At 37.8% G+C, this 26,620-nt stretch overlaps 1 protein-coding gene across 2 annotated transcripts in view; it reads left to right on the plus strand.

The window, feature by feature from the left end:
* LOC149692023 (uncharacterized) overlaps window positions 1–26,203 on the plus strand; it is a 38,565-nt gene extending 12,362 nt beyond the window's left edge. The window contains exons 3-8 of one of the 2 annotated variants that reach the window (XR_016382577.1): window positions 55–799; window positions 9,263–9,443; window positions 10,945–11,084; window positions 12,610–12,936; window positions 22,521–22,932; window positions 24,470–26,203. Coding sequence is in view for 1 of the 2 variants with exons in the window: in XM_089867651.1 (XP_089723777.1) it covers window positions 55–799; window positions 9,263–9,443; window positions 10,945–11,084; window positions 12,610–12,875 (1,332 nt within the window). In the remaining variant the exon portion in view is untranslated. Of the gene's footprint in view, window positions 1–54; window positions 800–9,262; window positions 9,444–10,944; window positions 11,085–12,609; window positions 13,122–22,520; window positions 22,933–24,469 lie in introns of those variants that run through there. The other variant, XM_089867651.1, reaches the window with a different exon arrangement.
* The last annotated feature ends 417 nt before the right edge of the window (window positions 26,204–26,620 follow it).

Consider the following 26,620-nt stretch of genomic DNA (forward strand, 5'->3'; position numbering starts at 1 on the left):
CTTTTAAAGATCAAAATTTTGCGGTTTTTCCATGATGTCTTTTATTTATTTCAGGAGAGACCGAAAGGATTGGACGTGTCGTGCGAAGGTGGGACGCTGGCCCTGTTACGCGAACCCTTATCGGTGGTTTCCCAATTGGGACAAACGGTGTGGTTCCTTAAAGCGCGAAACGTCCCGGTGGAATCGTTGGAGAACTCTTTCTTCCAGGGTATGGATATCCGTCACGTGACGGTGTCTTACGCGAACGTTTCGTCGTTAGAAGAAATGACCTTCTCGGGTCTCGGGGACAGAATGGAATCGCTGGACTTGTCCCAGAATTCCTTGACTCAGGTGCCTTCCAAAGCGTTACGTTCTCTGCGCGTGCTCGTGGCGTTGAACTTGAACTACAACCGCATCGAGATTCTCCAGGCCGGCGCCTTCAAAGGCCTAATCTCGCTCCTGCGACTATCTCTCTTGGGCAATCGCGTCAAGTTCATCGACGACTTGGCCTTCGTTGGCATCGGCGGTAATTTGACGCGCATGAACTTAGGCGGTAACCAATTGACTTCGGTGCCATCGCAAGCGCTGAAAAACTTAACCGTCTTGCAAACGTTGCAACTCCACGAAAACCAGATCTACGCCGTCTTGCCCGAAGAGTTTCGAGGCATGGGCGACAGTCTGGACGTGCTCAACCTGGCGCGCAACATGCTCCAAGAGCTGCCCGCTAGGACATTCGGGGCCCTGAGGGCGCTCAATTCGCTAGATTTGGAAGGAAATCTCATAGATAGTATTGACTGGGCCGTTTTCTGGGGAATCGAAGGTAAGAGGCGTCTTCCTTATTATCCCTTTGATCTTCAACTAGGTTTGAAGGCTGCATCTCCTTCGTTATAGCGAGGTTAGCGTCGCTTCCGCTTTCTTAAAAGCGGAGTTGACCAAGAAAAATCCATTTCCCTTAATGTAAGGCGATATCCGTTCACGAACAACGTTTTTTTATATATATCGCCCGCACAGCCACGCCAATGAAAAAAGTGTTTTCCTATCGAAAACCTTCGTGTAAAAAAAATCCTTTGCGGAACGAAAAACTCCTGGTTTATTAAAAACTAAAGCTGGATGCCGAGCAAAAGGCCCAAAAATGATATAAAAAAAGCAGAAATTTTTATATTTCTGGGTACCGGTGAAAAATTAGGACAGAAAAGCGGAGGGCACTTTGGCCAAAAAGCGACCAGAAAGGGGCCCCGCTCTTCTTTAACAGCTTCGTAAATTCGACCTTAAAAGCGGGCGTCTGACCAATAGCGTCCGAGAGCTCGGCTATTGCCGGAAGTTTATAAGACGAAAGCACTTTTCTCGGAAAAAGAAAGACGCGAACTGCCTCGACTAAAAACGGCGCAAAAAATGCTTCGAGCTTTTTAGCGTCGCGTGGCGTGGCTTGGTGTAAGCAAAAACTCGTTAGAAGTTTTGTAAGAAGTAAGATATATTATTGGGAAAGCTGTAAAAAAACGGGAAAAATCGAGCAGTAAGGAAAGCTACGAGGTTCGCGTGATCGGCCATGTTCCAACGTTGACGTTTCGCTATAAGAGACTCCGAAGTAGTTAGGAATCCATTTTTTCTTCGCGAGCAAAAATACGAGTACAAAAAGTAAAACGCGTTACAAAACTATAGGTATAACCTACATTTCTCTTTTCACTTTTCTTTTCTATATCCGCCGTGTTTTTACGTTTGGGTTGAGGTCGTTTATAATTCTTTTCCCATTTTTTGTGGGGCTGAACGTTAAACCCTCGAACTCGGCCCCTATATGTATACCTAAAACGAGAGAAACGATTCTAGCACGAACTTCTCGAATTACTAAACCTTTTAAGCGGCAAAACGCAATCTCGCATTTTAATTTAATAATTTCGTAAAATAACAGGAAATAATTGCGCACTAAATTTAATTAAATGAATGTCCAAAATAAAATTTCTTACAAAAATAAAAAAATCCTACCAAAAGCTTTCTTAAAATGAGTTCAGACGTGACGTTCTAAACCAATTGTCGTTGCAATATTTTGATATTAAAAAATGATTAGATTAAATTAAATTAACATTACAATACAAAGACATATTTCAAATTAAATTTAAATCCGGCTATTGCTATAATAATAAATAATAATCGAGACAAAAGCAAACGGAGAAATAAATTTTTTGGAATAATTAATTACTCAAAATTCAATCAAAACGGAAATGAAGAGAACGAGCTAGGATTATTTCTAAATGCCAAAGGACTTTGTATACATAGATGAGAGTTAAAACAAATTTCTGCAATAACTACCTATCATTTCGTTCGAACACTTCCCCATCCCGGAAATTGTAAAAATGATTAGTCCTTCGACAAATGGGAAGGAGAAAACGCTGTGTATAGCGAACTGGTAGCGAGGGGTGTGTGTAAATACTGCCAATAACGTCTGCTACAGATATCATCTATATATATATATATATATATATATATATATATACATATATATAAATCAATCGATTACCGAAATGTGGACATCCTTATCAACCAACTCGCAAACACACACGTATACAACGTATTATATCCAATACCCCTTACGGATATGATTAATTATAAATTGGATTATATAAAGTTACAAACATAATAAAGAGAAGAAAAGAAGCTTATTATTTTTAAAATTGCCGGTTCTCCTATATACGTTTGGCGGAAAAACGATGGGAATCTCTCCAGCAGCCCTTTCTCTTCTGGATAGTTACGAGCAGAGGGTTTTAATTTAGATAAAGCCTCGGTTAGCTAGAGTTCTTTTGTTGGATATTGGTGGAAGTGGTAGACGGCAATAAATGAGAGACTCTTTTTATCTGGAAGAATTATCAGGGGCGGAGGCGAAAGCCACACTATATACATCGCTAAGCCTTGTACTATTTCCCTCCAATAGTTCCTTCCTACAACTAGCTTCTCTTCCTGCGTGCTTCTTTCGATGACCTTTCGGGGCGTACCAGATAAGAATTAATTTAGATGGGAGGTTTTATTGTAAAGCGATTGAAAAATCGCCTGGCGCTAGTTTGAATATATGGGATTATTAACGTTAATAATGCTCGTTTTTCGGAAGGAAGAAATCATTTTTTAATAATTTTTTTCCAACAAAACTAAATTTCCGCAAATTATATTCTTATCTACATTAGGCTTAGGGACGTACGTTCTACAAGTCTTAAGCCTATATTTATGGAGCGGCTTTGTTTTAGTATAAGTATCACGTCAAAATAGGCTTCTGTTACATTGTAAGTCTACGAATTATAGTTTAGTCAGGTCTAGGCTTATGGAACTGACGTCAGAATTTGAGCATAATCCCCTCTTAATAATGCTTAGACAGTAAACATTTTTTTATATTCGGAAATCCCGAGGTTTTGATTGTAGATGTATAATTATTGAATACTTAATATTTGATCTACTTGGCATTGAGAATACGTATTGGAGAACAGGAGCTCCGACTTAACTATACGATATATATGGAACATACATATTAATATTAATTAGGTCTAAGGATAAGGGTATATCCCTTAAGGACTGAACCATTCAAAGCCGGATTGAAAATTTAGGTTCGGAGTTATGGTTTGAGTGTTTTAGGGATGACCCCTTAAATAAATTATAAATCACTGTTTTTCAGTTTCTTAATTAATTTTAAGGGGTAATTAATAAAATACTCCAATATCAACTTGAAAATAGTGGCTCGGACGGCAAAATGTAATAAAATATTTTCTACTCAAAATCGCCTTACCCTGAACACTGAAGTACAGCAGAGTAAACATTTCTACAGGGGCTCGTAGCAAATACATGGAGGAGTTTACCCCTAAATGTCGGCTTCGAATAAAATAATATCAAAACTTGAACATGAAACAAAAAAATAATAGCTCTCTAAAGTCTAAAATTATACCCAATGGTACTTCAAAAATCCCTACGTTAAATATTTAAATCCACGAAATATTTTTCAAGAGGGCTGAAAACAGCAAAAATCCATCGAAAAAGAAAACAAAACTGTACCTTTTACATCATCAAATATTCTTCAACGTTTCAAGATAGAAAAATGAAACTATTTTAACAAATAAAGAGGTTTTTTGCACACTAAGTTTCGTTCAAAATCGATAAAGATACTTTCGAACAGCATCAAAAATTTGGTATAGTCGAGTTTCTCAGTTTTTTTTATAATGTAAAAAGACCTATAGGCGCAGACCTAAAAATCAGGAAAATTTCGGAGTAAAGAAAGAAAAAAAGCTATTTTTGTCATGTTTTTTTAGACACTTTCGAGAAAGCGTGTTACTAGGCCATCCTTTTTGGCGCGTACTCTAGATAAAGTCGGCAGCCAGGTAATCGAGTAATCAATATTTAAGGGAAAATAGAGGTTCTATAAAAGAAGAAAAGAAGATAATTTTCAGGAGGAGAGTGCATCTTTTCCTAGAAGAATCTGAATGGGGTTGATAAGACGACCAGAATGTAATGCTCTCAAAGGAAATTACACTAAAGGGATTAGAAAGAAATTTGGTTTTAAAATTTGCGAGAGAGAACTTAATTAACAAGCTTTAAAAGGGATTAAAATTTGCCCACGTATATACAGATGGTTAAAGAGTTTTTCGTTTGTTTTTCATTAGAAATATTGAGGTTAAAAGCAGACGTGAGATTAGAGAGAGAGTCGTGCCGTCGTGATTGGCCATAGATAATATGTGTGTTTATTATCTATGGATTGGCGAGAGAAAGGTCACGTGGTAGAGTCGTGCCGTCGTGATTCGCGAGAGGGACGTCATGTGATGCTACAACGTCATAGATGACGCCAGTGGTACATTTTCCCTAATAGCACCTCCCTTATTACACAAACACCTATTATCAGAGCTTACATAACTCGCATTCCCTTCGTGGTATTTTGAAATAACTGCGTATAAAATCGTGAACAAGCGGTCACCTTTCATATCTTAACTTTTCCAATGATTTACGTTTTACCCTCAAAGAAACTCAACAAACTTTTCATCACTCACGTACGTAACAACACAAGAGCTTAACAGAAAGAGGAAATCCGCATTCGTTAAAAAAACAGTTGGTTGCCCAGCTCCTGATCTCGAAAGTATAACTTACAACAGCAACAAAGAAGTGAGAGAATTCTCGCGCTAGACCTAACCCTATTTTTTTTTAAATTGGTGCTGCTGGGGCCATACGGGCTAGCTCAAAGACGCCTTAAAAATAGCGCGATAGCGATATTAAATTCAAAGCACGTACCACCTCCCGAAATCAATGGTGGCGCACTTGAAAATAGATGGAGTGTTTTAGAAGGCCTTCCCCCGCTTCTTCCATTTAAGTTTCCTATAGTTCCCTCTCTCCTTACCGTGGGGTATTTCCCCCTCAGTGAATAGAAGCCACAAAGGCATTAATTTTCCACCGGTAAATGTCAATTATGTTTATAATTAAAGCCGGGAAGCCTTTTGTCGAAGAATCAGGCCGCGCGCCGTGACTCGTGAGATTGTTTCTCTCTCTCTCTCTCTCTCTCTCTCTCTCTCTCTCTCTCTCTCTCTCTCTCTCTCTCTCTCTCTTGAAAGGAAGGTAGTATTCACGTGCAGAATTGTACGCAAGATTAAAAGAAATATATTCCGAAACAAAGGCTTAACATGGCAAGAGAAGAAAAGGGCATATACGTTCGTCTATCGAAACACCTAGCAATCAGAGGGTTTTAATCTATCAAGAAGACTTTTGTGAAAAGAAACAAACAAAGTTGATTATAAGAATCGATTTGGATCAGAGAAGAATAGCGATAGCGAAAAGAAGTCGGTGCCTAGACTAAGACTTATTCCTCTTTCTTTCGTAATATCATGAAATTATTTTTGTTAACCATGAATGTATATATCCAACTTTAAAGGCAGTAGAAATCTCAGTGGGTGATTCGTCCTCATTATACACCCAGTTGAGTCAATCTACTTACTACTCAATTCAGAATTAATAAAACAAATAGACAAGTACTCGAACTGAAATTCCGAGGAAACTCGAAGCAATACAGTATATTCAAGCAAAGACTAATTGAATCACTTTACAGGTTTATTTTAGAATCCTTATATTCATGATTAAGTTGAATAAATTCACGGTCTTATACGGTTCCACGAAAATAGAAGAGAGAGAAAAAAAAGAGAGAAATTCCGAAATACTGGACAAGAAAGATCTCCTTGGATAAACTTTGCCCGTAATACTTTAGTAAAACAATTGCGAAGAAGGAGAAATCGAAAAGAAACGCTGGAAGGCGCGTTGGACGACTTCTTACATACACTAACGCGTATTAGTTTACTGTACAGACGAAGCTAGGCGGATAGATACACGTTGTATTTTTCTCCATTAAAGAGAAACATTTAGTGCAAACTAATACTTTGGATTCCGTAGAACTCTTAGACGTTACGTGGATAGACTAGCTTATTTTCCATCGGAACTTTTTTTTGTACTCGCCAAAAAACTACGAACTTAGGAAGCTCTAATTTTGGCAACCATAATTTAATTTCTAGACGGTATATGAGCTAGGCCTAGAACTAGCTCGACTAATATATCAAAAAGCAAGCATCGATTTTTTTTCTCCTCTCTTCTCGGAATGAATCGTTCTGTTTAAAATTGAATTAAGCCTCTTTTTTTTTCTCCTCAGAGATAAAATTGGCATACTAATTAAAAAGTGTGCCTGGCAGGATAAGAATGGATAAATGGCCGTCGCGGAGGGGTACAAATAAAAAATGTAGTTCGTTAAAATTAAACACTTCATTGGTTTTTCTGTACCACCAATTTTTTTTTCTCTTCTTATTTACTTTTTCTTATTTCCGGGATTTGCGATTTCTTTAAATGACAAATTCTTTATTGATTATTCTTCGAAACGAACCCTTTTTCCGTCTTCATTTCTCCCGTTTCTCTTGAAATAAAAAGGTAATTGGACTTAAAACTAGCGACAGGGGAAGTTTTCCATCTCGATAAAAGAAAATCCCTAAAGGCAAGGATGGTTAGGCCTAAAGGTTTGCGGACATGACCAAAGAGATTTTTGTACTTTCTAAAAATTGCGTTGTTTCTTCTTTACTCCTAAAGCAGCTTCGAGGACTATTTAAACAAAAATGGACACGAATTATCCATTAATTTTAAGCCCCAATCTATTTTTGTAAACCTATAAAATTTCTAAAACTTAGATGAAAATTTTTCTTGTATAAACGTGTTTATACGCCAAATTTGATCTTTAATTTAAAAAATAGGAAGAAAAATTGTACAACCTTTTAGGAGAACGTGCTATTAAGCTAATTTATTCTAAATCCTTCGTCGCAATAAAATAATCGATACATGACGACTTATGATTCTCTTAAATGATTAAAAATTAAAGAGAGATATTTTTTTCCTTAAATTTCAACATCTTCCAAGCGAAAAATAAAATAAAATCTCAAATGAAATCACTTATTCCTTTCTTTTTATATATAAAATCGTCAAGCAGCAAGCTAGTCCAAAGATAATAACGGTAATAAAGGGTTTTTTTCTTCGTCTCTATACCATATACGTTTGGATCTAGCTCGTTTATTTCGGGTTGATATAAACCCAGCTTTTTGCGGGAGCTTTCCGCAAGAAGATATAGTTAAGCCCACCCCTATACTATTCAAGAAGAGAAGAACTCGCGACGCTGGTGCTGGTGGTTCGCTATCTCTCATGCCGATGGCAGTAGGACATTAAGGGTTCATACCCGCGAAACAATGAAGTTTCTCGGATAGAAAATTTCGGAAAGAAGAGACGCTTAACCAGCCATGAATCCGAGAAAGACCATTTTTCCAAATATAACGATCTGAAGCCCCGGGACCCACCAGTGCCCGAGTGTACCGCTAACCTCTCCTCAAAACCTCTCATCATTCTTGTCACCGGAGAGTTACTGAGAGATCATCTGATAGAGCCAGCATGGTCCCCCCAAAAAGAACGGTAAAATTAAATCCATAGAGGAACCCACATGGAAATGAAATTTCAAACGGAGACTGAACACCGAAACCTCTTGTTGCACCGTATAATGATAAACAACGGACTGACTTTGTCCCGTGACCGTTGTCCATTTCAGAGAGAGAGGTTTATTTCCTTCAATATTATTGGCCTAAATTTCGGTCTGCTCACTTAAATAGGCAGTGATTTCAGATTGGTGGATATGATATATAGAAAAGCTTGCATTGTTTATATTTGTTATAACAAAGATAACGTGATTTCGAATTATATACGAATTTCTTTCAAATACTGTCACAAATTGAGACGAGTACCCAACTCTTTATTTCTCCCATCAAAAACTGTACTTTAAGTACTCCGTCTACAATATTATTGTTTTATCAAGTTTGAAAAAGAGACACCGCGATTCTCGTCGAGCATCATGGGCTAATTATGTAGGATATTAATAGATAAAACTCGTGATAGTGGCCAAGTTTTTCTCCCAAACGTATTGTAACAACGATGAACCGTTGTCATCCCCCCTATCTACTTAAACAATGGACCATAGTGGTCAAGAAACTATATGATTTAGGAGCTCATTTTGAGAAGGAAAAAAAGGGTTAAGAGCTGTGTAGCTGATAAAAAGGACAACGTTCTGGATATATATTTATCTAAAAAAAGGTCTGGAAATAAACTTATCGTTAACGACGAGCAGAAACCATTACGAGGATATTAGTTTCGCTCCGAAGAAGCTCGTTTCTGTTACAGATAAACTTCAGATACGCGTATAACAAGCAGTTGCGCATGCATTTCGAGATAAAAGTGATTAAAAGGTTTCGACAAGAAAAGGAAAAAGAATTACCGACTAGTCCTAAGTGAAATTAAAAGGAAATTATGATTTTATATGTATGAATTATTGTCGAAATTGGTGAAAGTTAAGTGTATAATTGAAGTTCGGTTTTTCCTTCTTCATTTTCTGAATTTTCTTATTTTTTTTTTAATGCTTGGTTAATTTAAAAAAGGGTCACGTGTGTGACCATATCCTTTGTTTTTAGGGGCCACTCAATATTTGGGAGCCCATATCTCCGTTAAGTTATCATGTCCAATTAAAAACCGGAAATATGTCAGCTTCTTATGTACATCAAATTACGGATTTTATGGTATAAAGATACATACCTAACTAGATTATTTAACTGAGGTTAAATTACCCTTGACTAATTAGATCCTCTATAATAGATTACATAATTTTACTCCTACTTAGCATAATATCTTATAACTTATCAAACGGAAATACCAATTAAACATAAACCCTAACGTTTTATACCATTTTCATTTTTATCGCCCGCAGGTTCATTGGAATGGCTTAAACTAGGGAATAACCAATTAATGGCGGTACCAACGCTGGCTTTACGTAACTTAACTAAACTACGACAGCTAGATTTAAGATCAAATAATATATCCTACGTTGGAGAAGACGCATTCTATCCTTTCGGCGTCAATATTAAATACCTCTACTTACAGAAAAACAGGTAAGAAACTTTAACGAGAAAAAGATTTATCGAAAAAACTTGCGTATATCGACACGTTAATAGTGAACAAATTTGGGCACGATTTAGGGAATAAATTAAAGTTGTTACGTGTCGGAGATTTTTTTCTTTATAGCTCCGCAGCTACTTTGGTATTACATTGGCGCCCATTTTACTTCTTCCTTTCCTATTATTAACGCATGGTCAACGATGCAAAAACACAAAAGCGCACCGACTGCGTGAGAAGCGCGTGCTAGGGACTCATAGCCTGCTGAATTGGTCCGAGTTTGCGCGCGCGCGCGATCCCACTAAGAACAAAAGACAAAATTGGTTGGCGGGGGAAGAAGAAAAAAAAATCCCACGCTCATTTATATTCAAATTACTAGCTCCTTTCTGAGCACGAAATTAAAACTAACTTATACCATACTTTAAAACCTTATATTACATCTCTAGCGTATTTAAATATGTATATAAATTTCAAAAAGGGCATGCAGGATTATATTTTAGAGTATAATTTTGATGATTTAAGATAATTATAGTGTTTCTGAGGTTTTGCGTGACGTACGAAATTAATGTGTGGTTTCTAATAAGTTTGCCATAAATCTTTGGGCGATTTTGAGTTGAAAATGTTTTATGACATCTTTCCGTCCGGCCACTGTTTTGGTTTGAGTATTTTGCAGATGACCCCTTAAATTTAATTAGGAAACTGAAAGATAATGGTAATTTAATTAAGGGGTCATCCCTAAAACATTCCAATCATAACTTGAATTTATGGATGTATTGAACGAGAAAATGTTTTTGCCTATTCTTTATTGATTTATTTATTTTTTTACGTTGAACTAGTAGGCACTGTAATAAATAAATATAAATATAATTTTAAATAATGGACAAACTATATCGTATTAAAAGCTTACAAACATACATTAGAATGATTACACAACACAATCACCAGCTGAAAGTTTTGGGCAAACAACAGAAAAAGCGGTAGTTTTCCCTGGCGATTTCTAGAGGGCTAAAAATTTCATACTTTTATATTTCCCCTTTCTCTCTTTTTCCCTTTCTAGGTATATAAGGCATAACCCCGGTTTTTGATGTTTTTGCATCGGACGAGGCTTACTTTTTGATACTGTCGTATATATAGCTAAGACCCTATCGTACGAGCGCGACAAAACTTCTCTTTCATCGATCTTTTCCCAGAGAGGATAGCTGAAAGAGAACTAGGCCTACATGTGCCTCCGCCGAAAAAGAAAACACTCAAAGTCCAGTATAGGGCAAATGTAGTATAAAAAAGCTATAGGAGGAAAGCTTATTTAGACTCCCAAAAGCCTCCGGGTACTTCATGATCCAATTTTTCCGAAAGAAAATAAGAGATTCTATAGAAGGGGTGGATTTCCTAATATATTTTTCAAAGCGTGTCAAAAAAATTCATCCTTCAGCAATGTGTTAAAAAATGTATATTTTTAATAATTAAATATCGGTTCATTATTTTCATATTTCCATGTAGTATCGAAAGTTTAGAGCCTGGATCATTGGATAACTTACACGCCGTTGAATGGCTCTATCTACATTCGAACAAGCTTGGTACTATTCAATACGAGACATTGATGAACGTCTTGGACACTATTCAAGTCTTGGATCTACACGGTAAGATCTATGTCACTTCCGTTACGATATATAAAATATACAGACAAAAAAGATTCGTATACTTCGGTTTCCAAGCACAATAGATTTTAATATAAAATAAAATGACCAGCTTTGACATTACCGCAAGTATATTAAGCTCAATTGAGGAATTATTAAAATGAACTACCATTCTTGAGAGGAATATTTCAAGAAGATATGCGAGTAACCGTAGCTTACAAAGGCCACTTTACTAAGTTTGCATGGAAAAATCTTGAGAATTACATCTTTATGAAGACAAAATTTGAAAAAAGACACTTTTGTTCAAACCATCCCTTCAGACAAGAGGTCTACGACTGAGTTTTTACAGACATAGTCGGTCCAACCGAGGGGGTAGACGCTCTGGATCTCTGTGTACACCTGAGTTCAAAAGAATTCAGCTTTGACAATGCATTGAGTTCAAGACATATTGTACACCTGAGTTCTCAAATGTCTACCCCCTCGGGTCCAACAACTCTCTGAAGTTTATATTATAAAGCGATACCAGAGAATCAGAATTCTATTTTTATACTCAAATGAGAGCCTTATCTTTTCTCTATTTCTCAAGTAGTTGGATGCCTAATTTTAATGGTTGGTTAGGAACATAGCTATATATAAGAGAAAGAGGGGGAAATAGAAAAAGAAATAAAAAATGGCACACATAGAAAACCTTGAGTTATATCGCTCTCCTTTATTTCGAGCCCGCGTTGCATGGTCATGGCGAGCACGTTTCGTCATTTATGTTTAGGCCAAGCATTACGTGCTCTATTCCAGAATAAGAGGAGAAGCTCGAAGCTCGAGAGAAATACCGAATCTACCTTTAAAGTGCCACGAAGGGCCTCTGCCGCCGCAGCTAGATCTCGAGATCCGCCCTTTAGGTCAAATAAATCGATCTGATAACAGCTATAGGCTCGAAAGATATAACTTGTGCAATGGTTGTATACTGTACCACTACGCCTTCACTACTTTTGCCCTGTTTATAAAGGCTAGAAGATTTTTTGGTGATATATAAACAATTTATTTACGTCTTTTAATAATGAAATTATGTTACTCTATGAGGGGGGGGGGGAGAGTACATGGCTTTGAGATAAAAATATACAAGTACGCCATTAACTACCAGAAGAAAAAAAAGGTTTCTATTCTTTTTCTATTTTTAGTCGTGCAATTGGTATCCTGGCCTAACTCTTTCCTTAAAATAAAAATCATTTTGAAAGTTTTGTTTCTCTTTTTTTTCCTCTCAAAAACCTCTTAATGGAGTTTTCCTGTCGTAATCGTAAATGGGAGGAAGCCTTATTCCCAGTTCCACAGAAATAAAAATTTTCAAATTTCCATTTAAAACTGCGGGCGAGAAAGAACGTCGCAAATTTATCCCATGGTGCAAATTATAGTTTGGCAATATATTTCGCATTCATTTTCCTGTAGGGAATACCCCTTCAGCCATCGAACAAAATCTCCACCCTTTTCCGATTGTAACTAGGCTCAAATACTTTTTTTTCCATGATTATTTCAGATAATCCATTCCATTGCGATTGCCGGATATCCTGGTTTCGCGACTGGATCAACGACCAGCAACAATCGGTGGTCAACATGCCAAAAGAAACTCGGTGCTCGTCCCCTCAACCTCTAGTTAACCATCCCATCTCCGATTTGGCTTCCGGACAATTGGTCTGCGCTTCGGCCCGCAACCCTCAATCTGGGGTGCTACTTCTGGCGGTCTCAATCACGGCCATTTACATAGCATCACGAATTAGAGGTTACAAATTCCGGCGGCTTTAACTGTACGCCATGATATGATAAAAATGGATGAATCATCATAGCGAGAGAGTGATGTGCCAAGGTAAAACATTTTATGTGTCTGTACTTAATCCAGGGTATACCGTATAGCGACATAGTTAGGCTTAAGATGGTTGGATCATGGACAACACCAAAATTCAGACTTTTAAAAGGCCCACGCATTTTCGGGGGATAAGGGAAGCCATAAACCTTTTAGCGTAAAGTTTCCTAAAGGAAGAGTCGATCCCGTTTCTCCTAAAACTATCAAAACAAGGCCTCAAGGTTCCTGGTCCGTAAAGGATTAAGAGCATATCAGGCAGCGCTTTTACGATTCAAACTTTTAAAAGGTATCTCCGCACCCCAACGCGACTCACTCTCTCGCTTCCTTTACCAAGCATGCACCAGCGCTTATAACTTTCTAGAGGGCTTAAAAGCCTATAACGGCATTTTCGGTACAAACAAGAAAACTAATTATATAGGCTGTTGAGATGAGCAAGGGATATATATAGAGTACCCATCCCCCTTTTCCACGGAACTAAGATAAAACGAACGAGCATCTTGTTCAACAATCAAACCGGGGTTACCTCAAGAAGCGTGGTTTAACTTTACGCTTCAAGTACTTCGTTACATTTTTACAACCTCTTTCTGAAAAATTGGTTGAATCCAATTGTGATCATTTACTCTAATATCGGGACGTTTACAAAATTTCGTGCTCGTTTTGAACACGCGTTGAAACTATTTCAAGAATCGGTGCATCAGTCCTACCGAAAAGTTGTGGTGCCATGAATATTTTCATGGAGATGGTACTTTAATCATATCTCCTGGGTGCTATACACTCTAATATTTAGAGCAACAGACGTAAGTCTAGAACAAATTTTTATAACCCACTGGGAAGGCTATAGGGCATCATCAAGCAACTCTTAGATTCCACGTTCTCGACCAAAATTTCTTTTTGAGCAGGACTAAGAAAGATGGTGCAAATAGAGACCTAACAGTTGCATTTAGAGAGCATCCCGGTGGAATTCGCTATTAAAGTGGTACAATATAAGCAGCGTTTCAATTTTCGGAATTGTATAATTCTAAAGATGACAGATCGAAACTAACTCGAGCTCACGATTAGATTTTTGGTACGAGAAGTTGAACTACGCAACAAGGCCACTCTGAACAATATTACGCAACAATGCGGCTTTGTTCTCCGGCTAACACCACTCAGTTGTCACTAGCACAAACATATTTCAGAATTTAAGCTATACGAGGCAGAGTGCGGCACAATTTAAAGTATTCACCTCGAAAATTTGTCAAAACGTCTAAGCCACTTTCAATGCTAATGTTGAATTTACGTGTATCTGTGTATCGCGAAATGGCAACGAAGTTAATTGATCTGTAAGATTGTAAAGCGCGGGGACAAGGACCTCTTTTGGTATTTTCACTGTCTTTTAATTTAAATTTTGACTCGCGCCCCCCTCTCTCTCACTCTCTGTTTCATACGCCTTTGTGATCCGAGAGTCTCCTTTTCGAGTATAATTAAAATTCTTGTTAGCCGTGGAACGTGTGTAATATTACAAACCATTGTAGATTGAGTTCCATTAGTTTATTTTCCATGAACATTTAATATCTTTTTCTTGAACCCCACACATAATAGGAAGAGAGGGGGTTTCGAATTAAAATGAAGAGTACAGTCGCTACGGTTATTATACCTAGTAATTCTGAAAATATTCGAGTCTGCTTTATATCCTTTTTTATACCGAAATAAATTTAAGGGAGTCTGCCCGTTATTTCCCACCGATTAGTATCGCTTCGAATATTTCCAGACGAATTTGCTAAATTAATCAAAATGGACTCTTTCGAAAGGGTAAATCAGAGCGGTGTACTGCTTTGATAAGGAGAGGAGGGGGGAGGGGTTATGGGTTGACGATAAAAGGGGCCCCCATAGGCTTTTACTAATTATTAATGGAATGCATGGGGAAACTCCTCATTGAGTTTGAGGCGACTCCAATTACAAGTACGCGTATGTACTGTAATACGAAATGATACGACGCTATAGCCGCTTCACTGAAAATTTTAGTTTTGATACTTCATAATTTCCGGTCTAGTGTGACAATTTTATCTATAAGTGAGCAGTTAAAGCTTGCAATCGAGGTCACAAATTCAATCGAATATTTAAAATAAATTTTTGAGAGGCTACACCTATTTTGTTGACGAACTATAGGAAGACCAATTACTGCCACAATTAAAATAAATGATCTCATTTCTTGAAGTGCATAAGATCCTCGTTAATACCACGTGAAATGATTGCTAAATTTATAATTCATTTAATTAAGTAGTTGCACATTTTTATCGCGCAAGTTAATCAAATGAATTAATTTTGAGGCATATACCCATTCTAGGACAGATAAACCAAACCTTGAAATGTATGGTAATAGGTAAGGACGCGACGTCACGAAAAACTAAAAGTACCTCGTAATAATGTTGAATAACTTCCGAGAGCCTTTTAATTGAGGATCCGATTGGTGGTGCTTATTCGTTTAACTATACACTAAGTGCGAGGTTCAGAACGTATGACTGGTACTATAACCAACCATGCAACTCGTAACTCTTGGGTGTGGTGGTCCGTGAAATCCGAAAACCCCAAAAATTCCTACATAAACCCCGTAACCTTAGTTCCTGGAGAGAAGAGAGGTCCGGAAAACTTATATAATCGGACCGGGGTTTGCTCATTTTGACTAAATCAACGAATCGGAAATAATTATTATATAACTTGGAGAGAAAATCATGCACCCCCAACCCCGCTATAGATTACGAAAGAGTAACGGATAGAACCGGTGTTTTGTTATATATATATATTTCAAATTGCGCGCTTCCCAGTAATTCGGGCGAAACGAATGAACATTAAGTCGGTTCGCTTTGATGCGGCCAGAAAAATACACTTAAAGGGGACGCCTTTCAGAAGCTAGGACCATTGGGCGATTTTACTCGGTGATAAAGACATTTAATACGGACGAAACGAGCCGACTGTATTAAATGAGAGACGCCAGAGCCAGCGACATTCTTTACGGGGTTATAGTTTCAAGCCGGAATATTTAGAAAATGAAGGAAAACGAGACGCAAAGAGAAAAGAGGGAGGGACAGAGAGAGAAAGAGAGAGACTCCTATATTTGGTGTTTGTGTCCCGTTGCCTCTAACGATCTTCATTTATGATACGATTTCGTCCCCTTTTATTCTCCAGTAGTCCATAGAGAATAGCTTTTTCTCTACGCTTCTTTAATTACGAAAGGCTGCTGTCCCGACAGTACAATACCAACGCGGAGCTAAGCTTAAGCCTCGAATTAGGACTAGGCTTCAATTCATATACTCGAGCATGAAGTCCTGGATTTAGACGTCCGTTACGCCTGGCATACTCTAGCTATGTCCCAAAACTCATCAGACATCAGCGAGCGAGAAACATAACGAACAGCGGGAATAGTAGATCTAGCCTGCGGGAATCTAGGACGTAAATTTTGGTCCCGATTAGAAGACTAGACCATGCATGTTCTTGTTGGTACGACGTAAATTAAAGCCTTGCACAATTAGTATATACGGCACTTTAGAACTTCGCGTACAGATGCGTATCTAAATATTCTCGTCAAGAAGCGATACTAATATTTGTAGAGTGTGCATTGGGCATTGGCGAAGAGATTTTCATTCCAAATTCCAGCGAAAGGATTAATGAATCGGATGCAGAAAGTTTCAGAACTGTTGTACAAACTTGGAGTTTGCACTATACTTCGCTGAACTCTGATTTTTGGCCGCGATACTCCGAGTTTCGCAAGAAGTCAAAATTTCCTCATTTCATTGGAATGATTTGAGTAAGCATAAAAAGATGAAAGTGGAATCATCCTTCTCTTTCTTGACAAGATAAAGAGGTCCTATTCCAATTTTTCGTATCCCTCAAAAAGAAAAAAGCGAGCAAAGACAAAAATTTAATAGACCCAACCCTTTTTCCTTAAACTAATAACGGAAAAGTCAACTAGTACTAAAACCCCAACCAACTGCGTGGTCGCCAATCGATTCCAGACCGTCCAGATCGAACAATTTGGGGATGATGCCAAAGCCGGTGTAGAAGGCGAAAGAGAAACAGTTGGAAAACGGGTCGACGACGAAAAAGAGCAAAAGAGTGAAGAGAAGAGAAGCGGTCGCATCGCCGCGGCCGTCTCTCGCTTCTCTAAGCAACTTGAAACGTCTTACATATTTCGTAGCGAGAGAGAGAGAGAGAGAGATAGGAGAAAGGACGATGGGTAAAGAGGATGGGGATGTGGCTCTTCGCCTACTTAGCGACGGCATCTTGAACAGGGTTATCGAGAGAGCTTTTTCTATATCCCTTATGAGATCTCCGATACGATGGGAAGCTTGGAAGAGGGTAGCCAATGTGAAAAAAAAGGGGGAACCAATCTCGTATAGCATTCTTTGGCAAGCAAAAATAGATTTATATATATATTTTTTCATCTTCCTATCCTCCCGCGTATTTTCCCAATCCTTGGAGCGAGCGAAAACACAATCGCTTCTCGCTTTAATACGAAGCGGTGACCCGAAGATTTCTGAATATCGAAAAAAGCACCTGACAATTTTTCTTCCGGGGAAGAAGATGCCACGCCGCGAACCTAGAAGGGCCTGTCCTACGAAAGCCAGGAGAAACACCTAGCATGCATGATACTTCATCCTAAATTCCGCACTGTGTTAAATATACCATAGAACGTTGAGCACGACTTACACCGAAAAGGCCTAAAGTTCTCACCGATCTAGAGTCGGTTGGGAATTCGGGTTCGCCCTTTTTCCTGCAACCCTGTATCTGTTTCTTTTTCTTTTTTTTTTATTCACGCCCAACGATACAAAATCACGCCCAAGATTTTTTTTATTTAAACCGTCCTCCTTTTTGAGCTGTTTTTGGAGCGTGTGTGCGGAAAAAGGGTCGAATAAGTAAAAAAAAGAATTGCCAATAACACCAAGCCTGTTATAACCGAGCCAGGTTAATCGATTTAAAGTCTGCCCTTTGCTGGAAAAGCGAGAGCGATTTTTGTTTTTTTTTATCGTTTTCGAGGTGACCTAAACAAATTTTAAGAGAAAAACAAATGACCCGGATTTTCACTTTCCATCCGAATCGCTTAGTAAGCGGATAAACAGAAAGTAACGATTTGTTTACCTTCCTTTCCCTCGATACGGATTTGAATCGCTTCAAAAGGGATAATTCGTAAATGCAGCGCCGATAAAAATACCTTTCAAAACATCTATACCAAATTTTTCCGCGTGACACTTCAAATCGGACATCAGTCCAAGTACTTACGAAGTTACTTTAAATTTTAACTCATTTATATATAGCGATATCAATTTCAACCTCCCTTTGAAAAATCCCGTATTTACCTTTCTCCAACTAACCTGGGTTGTTATTTGAATAAATTAATAATATCCAAAGAAAAATGTGACTTCCTATATCTGCTTAAATATGGATGTTTGTATCCGTATATTTAATTGAAAACGAGCCACTTTCGCTTGCTCTTGGTAGCCAGAGTGGAGCGGTGGCTAAGGAATTTGTTACTTTTCAATGGAAATGCTTGGGTCGATTCCGACGCGGGGACTTGGCTGAATTTAAAATGAGGCACTTAAGGAGAAAGGTTTCGATGTTTTAGGAATGACCCTCGTTTCCCGCGGGTCGCCGCTTATAGCCAAGGCCAAAAGGGGTTAGTTTCTCTCCATCGATTGACCAAGTAATGTTTGGGTTTCTCTTAAGGTGGATGCACACATTGTCGTCCGCAACGTTCGTCCAATTAAAGTGACGTCAATTCACGTGGAAAGTAAGGAATTGCGCGAAATGCGGTAGATGTCGAGTAAATAATGAAATTTCACGTTAAGTCGGTCGCAAATTAGGCCTAGTACTTCTTAATTTTTGCAAAAAGTCGCGTTAACGCCTTAAATCTTTCGAACGACGACTAGAGACCAATTTGTGCATTTACGAGCGCGAACGTTTCGTGCAAAAGCATCACGCGACGTCAATACGTATCCGTTTCAGTTCTTACCTAACGCCAAGCTCATACCACCATTGACCAATACTTTCACGTGATATGTTAATACAAACCATGACTATTACCATAAAGTATACGTAGAGTATATACTACCATGCAGTCGAGTGATATTATACGATAGTTAAATTAAATATTTGTTTATAAAACAAACATATTTTCCGTGATCGATAACATCGTGTATGTTATGTCTAGATTTACCTTACGTCTGTTTACACTGGATAACTCCGGCCGAGTTTGACCAATGACCAGAAAACGCGTTTCAATCGAATGTTACAAGCCCGGTGAGCTATATAGCAAAGTGTGTTTACGCAATATTGGAATAGCCCCAGAGCGCTAAGACTATAAGCCAAAGGCAAACTATCGAGTCAAAATTGAGACTTACCAAACTGTAGTTGTAGTTCCCACTCAGTCTGCTACCCAACAAGGCGTCATACACTCAAGTATAGTTAGTATCACTAAATGAGAGAGAAAAATACTTTAATTAGTAACATCGTATTGGTAAATTAAGAGCGAAATTAGACCTTAATTGCAATCAATTAATGTTAAGCTTAAAATAAATTAAGGATTTATTAATTGTAGACCGCCCCTGGAGTGGGTAGAATATTCCGACTTTCCATTTTACAAAATTAAAATGTTCTTAATCTAAAATTGAAAAGGTTTTAATTGCGAAACTAAATGGGAAAACCACTCAAATCTTCCTTGATTAAACCCAATTTAATTAACTCCAAAAATTCTAGTATAAATCATTAGAAGTTCGAGTAGGGTTTCATGTCAAATTTTTAGGATTTATTGGTTGACCCATTTTTGGTTTTAGTTCAACTAAAATAAAAGTATTTACCACGTTTACTAAATTTTGATAACGAAAAAAGAAAAGATCTTTGTTGGAGGTTAATACCATTAGCTAGTGATAATCTTTCCCAAACAAAAACGCGATTTCCTCCGTAAAAAATATAAGAATAAAAACATAAAACGAGCAAACTCAGCACCATCATATAATCGTGATAAAACATAGTGTAAGCTACACAGGGTCGTGGAAACAGTCAAAATAATAGTCTACGGGTACAAGAATGCTTCGGGGCAGACGCCATTTATCCACATCCAAGCACATTCAAGGGAGGGAGGGAGAGAGAGAGAGAGAAAAGTGAGAGAAAACATAGAAAAGAGAAGATGAAAATGACCAGTTTTTTTTCTATACAGATGAAAAGGTACAATTTCCTGAACCCTAGTAGAGCAAAAGCTATAGAGGTTTAACCTACAAGTTGTTATAGACTCATAATAGATCAGTAGAGATAGTATTACACGTACCAATGGGACCCAATCCTAGCTAGTGCCTCATCTAACTCTAGGATTCCTGTAAAAGCTATCAAAGATTTTTGGACGACCGGGTCACGCGCTCATCCAACAGCCGGATTTCGCGCCAACTCGCGGAAACTTTGCTGTGAAAGCGAGATAAAGAAAGGCGAAAAAGAAGGTCCGAAAGACGATGGAAAAAAAGTTCTTTTTTCACCCTCCATCTTCCATCCACGCCTTCTTTTTCGTTTATACCACGGAAGAAGCTTCTCAACCCGAAGAAGAAGAAGAAGAAACGAAGATCTAGATATAGCTAAGCGCGTATTGATCCGTTAGGCCTAGCTTCGCTTTCCATCTACTCTTTTCTAGCTCTACGAGTCTTGCTTGTGTACAGTTTCTATACGCTGGAAAATTACATTCTCCAGTTCAGGCATCCCGAACGATACGGAAGCTAGATTTTCAAAAGAAAGAGGGGGTTGGAAAGATGCAAAGGGTGCGGATCTAAAAGTAGGAATATAAGGGAATATGTCCAGCGCCTTCTCCCAGCTTCCTCGGAAGCGCCGAAAAAGAACCTTAAAGGGGTAGTACCACTTTTCTTTTTAAGAGGCTAGTTTTGGTTGTAAAACATCTACTGAGTTATAAAACGACTTAAAGAAACTCATTCTTTTCGTAATATTAAACAGAACACGGATATTTGGATAGTACCTCATAACGTTGAAGTTAAATTTTGCTCTCCTGGTGACGTCATTAGGGGAGCGTTAGGAAATATTTCAGTGAGTAGTTTTCGAAAGCCGGGTTTTAAATAATTAATAAAAGAATAATAATATAAATTAAGGATTTACTGTATAAATATGTATTCTGAATCAAGAGAGATTTACTCTTTCAGATAGGAGTGTATAATTTAATTTTTGAAATTGTGTGCTGTCTCTAACCCTTTTAAAAGGAGAAGGCGGGACAAAAACGCGAATTTAAATGTTTATATTTTGTGCTAGGACTATAAGTCTATAGGATAGAACGCATAAATGGAAACGGCTTTTTGCCTTTTTTGGACCGACTTCTTTCTTATACGGAGGCTTTTTAGCTTACCTACGTTTTCAAGGTACCTTCATGCATCTTTTCCAACTCGGAAAATACTACAGTAAGCCCTTCATTAGAATATACGCTCTTTGGGTGAATTTTTCTCGGGAGAATAGACGGATTTTTCCCCTTCTATCTCTAGACACTCTTTTCCTTTTCTTATTGGGGAAATTCTTTTGTTAAAGTTGGTTCGTGATTGAATAAATATTAAACAGGTGGTGCGGCTGGTGGTCGACGAAATAAGATTTGTTGGGGATTTTAATTTAATATAAGTTGAATTCAAGTTAAAGGGGTTTTATCCTAACGTTGCCTTCCGGGTTTCCGCATCAAGAGTCGACGGAAAATTGGATATTTAGATTTTGGCCAGATTAAATGTTAATGCTCAACGTTTTGAGTAGGTACTACCGAGTGCTAAAAAATTTAAAATACAATCATTTTGGTATTGACCTACAGGAAGACATTTACAATTTTTTCCATCCCTAAAGATGGAGTTGGACTACGAAAATCTCAAGGGTTTTGTTGATTAGTTTATCAACACGTAAATTTGAAATAAAATTGGCTTCCTTGTTCGCACTTAACAAATAGTCAAGTGGGCCTTTTACGGATAATTCAATTCAAGTCTTATTCTCCATTCAGACATTTGCAAAATTCATCTCTCATTTGTGCAATCCCCAACCAATCTATCCAGTAACAACTCGTTTACATCAACGAATCGTTTAATCGATAAAAACAATGAGAAGTTTCTTGGAAAGAGGGTTAAAGGTGCTGAGGTTCTTAACAAGAAAGGGTTTAGCGCCAAAAGAATTTCGGATGGGTTTTCCCAAAATCTAATTAACACAATCATCTTGAGTTTCTCCCGTTGTGGGATAAGTAGAAAAGAGAAAATAGAAGAAGAAGAAGAAAAAGAGTTGACTCAAACCGAAGAGTCGATGGGAGGTGGTGCTTACAAAACCTTAAACATTCGCGACACAATCCCAGCTAGAACTAGAGAAAAAAAATAAAATCAAAACCTCCCTAAAACCCTGTAAGAAAGGTATCTACACCCCCGTGAGAAGTACAGAAAAAGGTTACATGGGGAGGAGGACAAAATTACTTTTAAGGTGCGGAGATTCTTTCGAGCTATTCCGAATCGTTTTTTATCGTGACTTTTTTTCGCTTTGCACGAAATGCAGACTCCCACCTTTTATATTATTTCTTTTTTTCTTTTTGGTGTTTTTTTTTCTCACAGTTGTACGCCGTACCGGGAAAGAACCCGCGAAAATAATTCCAGAGACGGAGAAAAAAAAGAACAGAGAGAGAGAAAAATAAAGCCGAAAATAAGAAAGAAACCTTGATGAATGCCTTTTCTGCAAATTTGGGGACTTTTTCTTGCTCCTGTTCGTTTTCAAGCCTCTGATTCTCGCTTTCTCTGTCTTACACACAACTTGGGAGGAACAAGAGGTGAAAAAATAATACGACTAAGGAAGGAAGGAAGCCAGGAACGAACGTTGAAAAAAAAGAGGAAAGGAACCGACACAAACCAAGAACCTTAGTCTCGAGATCAATCTTTAACGTTTCCCGACACGTTTGCTGCATGGTCCAAGAACGGAGGCGGCAGCGGCGGTGGCGCGAAAGGCGGAAAACTTCTTTTTTCATTAGTGGTAAGTCATTTTCGTTCTTTCGATTCGACTGATTGACGAAGAACAGAAGAAAACCCTCTTTTCTTTTATCCCAAAATTTGCTATTAAAGGCTTTGCATTGTTATAGGATAATACGAAATTGATAGGGATAATATGGGGATCATTTTTTCAGTTGACCTAGCTCTTACGGTTCAGTTCAATTTAGTTCTTATACTTCAAAAAAATGTAGGTAACTATCCTAATCTTAGAGGTTCATCCCTGAATAAAACGTTATATTAAGGCCTTTTCAGACGGTATAACGTTTTTGACTCATTTAGATGAGTCAACTTGAGTTGAGTAAACCACCAAATCAAAAATTTATCACTGACCAATTTTTGCTTACTCAACTTTTTGAGCCATTTAGTTGAGTCGTCTGAAAGGGCCTTAACTGAATTAAGAAAGTTGGTATTTCTTGCTATCTTCAAAAACCGATTCCCGTATCTCTTTATTATAAATAAAACACGATATTGCTTATCCGGGAACTAAATATTAATGAATTATACTATGAACGAATCCATTCAGTACACTGGCGTGTCCGCAATATTTACTAAAGTACACTATTACGATTTATCTATACCATTCTTGCTAGTTCTAAGAAATTCAATAAAAAAATCTATATTACATATTTTTTTTTTCTTTTCGAAAAAGTAAAACATATTTGACCACAACGTTCGGTTGTCCCGGGAGGCAACAAACGAGCTATAATATACGAAAAGGATACATTACAACCCCTTTTTTTCGCATGACCCAACCGGAGTTCGGCCATTTGTGTCGTATAAATAATCCATTTCGATATGAGAACTAGTGGGACGGGGGTTACAGATACAACTTGCAGTATACCTTTCATATCTTAGTAATATAAATATACGAGAACGATTTCTTTTTCCTTCAAATCATGCGAACACAGAGGGAACCACCCCGAAACATTCGGAAATGGGCAATAATAATAACACTAAAGAAAAATTCAGACCAATGAGTTCCCATTCGAACTTTTTTTTTTGCCTTCAAGGGATCGGACACTGCGTGAAATTTAGTGGTATCTCCAAACATTATCTGTGATAGTTTGTTTTCTCTTTGGGGATTTATTTTGCGGTTCCTCCAGTGTTGCCAGACCGTTGGTAAGCCAAGAGCAAGGCTAGCAATTCAGTTTGAATCAGTATAAGTATAACCAACTTGGCTCACATGGGATCTGACAACACTGCACTGAAGTTATCCCACGAGAGAGAGAGAGGGGGAAGGAGTTTTCTTTGCCCCCTTTAATTAAAATCTATCTATAGTATCTTAATATCGAAATCCCGATTAAAATTAATTATAAATTTGAAAATATCTCCTAGTATTTGCATTGAAGTCTAAAATCTCCCCAAAAATATTTTCTACTATTGCAAAGAGGGGTTCAAATTACATTTTTAATATTTCATGACTTCGATCGAAGTGTCCGATCCCTGAACGTGTTTTCTTGCCCAATGTATTGATACTATGTATTTTTTTTCCTTGGGCGGATTTTTTTGAAAATCTTTAGAAAGAAAAATCGACATGAGGCTCTAGTGGTTCTACAAGGTTCAATTGCAGCTAGCACGAGCCCGCACCCCATGCAGATGGAAGGAAAAAGGAAGGAGGATTTGAAAAAGGAGTGAAAACGAACAAGAAAGAGAAAAAAATGGGAAGGAAAAGAAGGTTTTCGTCCAAAAAAAATATGCATATAAAGGGAACATTTCCGATCTTTCTACTATGCTAGACTATACGCGCGCGCTGGGTTCTCATGGTTGCCATCTTCTAGAAACGATTTTTTCCGTCTCTGGCCGAAACATCTCGGGTATATCTCATGAATTTTTCATGAGTAGATCGGTGTCCCCGTTTGACATGGCGTTTACCCCAAAGGTTTACCCGAAGAAAAGGAAGGCAATGAGCGTTCCCCCGGAACCGTAATCGTTAAAGAAAAACTCACCACTACGTTTCTGTATATATACTTCTTCTTCTTCTTCATACGATGACGAGGATATAAATATATATATATACATAAAAAAATATATATACGCCCGTTGGTTTTGTGTGTGACTGTGTGGTGGTGCGCGAAGTGAGGGGTTATTGCAATGGGGTTAGTCGTGTCCTGCGCATTTCGTTTTCTTTTATACCAAAACGAAACCTTTTCTTCTCCGTGCAGAGTTTGGCGAGGTGTTGAAGTTAAACTTTGGGGAAATGATATCTCAGTTAACACCTACTAATTTTATATTAACTATGGTTTTAAAAATTGTCAGATTATTAATTATTATAGTCTAATCCACCTCGTATTGCCAGTAATAAAGCTTTCTTTACGCGATCTATCGCTACAGTTGTCATTTCAAGATGAACTATAGACACATTCATTTAAATGGCAACAATTCCGTCGTTTGCTAGGCTTGATAATCGATTAGTTATGACTGGAATGTCGTTGACACTATCACGTCACAAATACACACAAATCAAGCTTGGCATACGACGGATGTGCCGCCTTTGAAATGTGGGATGGGCTTATACGTTGACTGTAGATGAATAATACAAAGGAGCCATAATAGTTATCACCCTTGGCCTGTGTCCAATGTATTTTAATGAATATTGAAGCCTAAGTGTTTCCTATTTTGTGACCAATTGTATTTCGCTGCTAAAATGTGTCAGGACACAATGTCGTGGCACTTCCCCAAGGTTTAACTTATAATACCTCGCTCGACCTTCATCCGGAGTCCGCCCATTGCAGCTAAGGTTTTCTGTATAACTGGAAAAGGGTCTTGAACAGGCTGACCTCTCGCGAATACGTGATTTTCATGGTTCTTTAGATCCGCGAGTGATTCGAATGGCGGCACCATGTCTCGAACTTATTCACCCAGCTCCCATCTATACGCGAAACTATCTCCGGTACAAAGCAAACCCAGAGAATGAGGAGGAAAATTTCTCCATTGGTACATTTGGTCGGACCACTTTCACGCTCGACCCCAAAAACCAACTAAACCCCCTTCCCAATATACCCAAAGACGTAAGTAACAACGATGCGTGGTGAAATGTGGTGCATTGGAAATACACGAAGGACGAATCAAAATACGTTTGTTGAGGGAGAGAAAAAAAAAAGTTATATACTTATAAAAAATATATATCAAAACTTATATAATATAGTCGCTCTTCGAATTGCTCCCACCAAAATGTTCCGGAACTGTTTCATTTTCTTTCTATTTCGTTTGGGGTACGTTTTGTACATATTTGTTATAGGTATTATAGTCGAAAAACATGCTATTAAATTTGATTCATTTTCTAAAGTATGTCTCGATTTTTAAATTTTTTTGTTAAGTCAAAAAATACGCTATGATTTCTGTGTTGATTTCTTATAGTATTATACAATCTTTGAGTTTGCAGCCCCTGTCCTCTCTCAATACATAGTAAACTGAAGACACAACACTCAAGTATACTTAGCATCATTGGAAAGAGAAGCAGAATGGGCTAAATCTTTTACAAATTCTGACGTCACAGAGTGGAGATACAAATAAATAAGAAATGCTTTTTTTTCCTTTTTCTTGAGACCAGAGCCTTGCAACTCTCAGTAGGTATGAATATTTAAAATTCATTATAGATCTGCTTAGGCTCACGTAATTTCCTAACTCAATTAACTAGACTTAAATGAATTATTTGTTTTCCTTAATAAATT

The sequence above is a fragment of the Phalangium opilio genome, unplaced genomic scaffold (genome assembly GCF_054372755.1).
Source record: "Phalangium opilio isolate 3A_F unplaced genomic scaffold, DU_Popi_V2 ptg000024l_1, whole genome shotgun sequence".
NCBI classification, from domain to species: Eukaryota; Metazoa; Arthropoda; class Arachnida; order Opiliones; family Phalangiidae; genus Phalangium; species Phalangium opilio.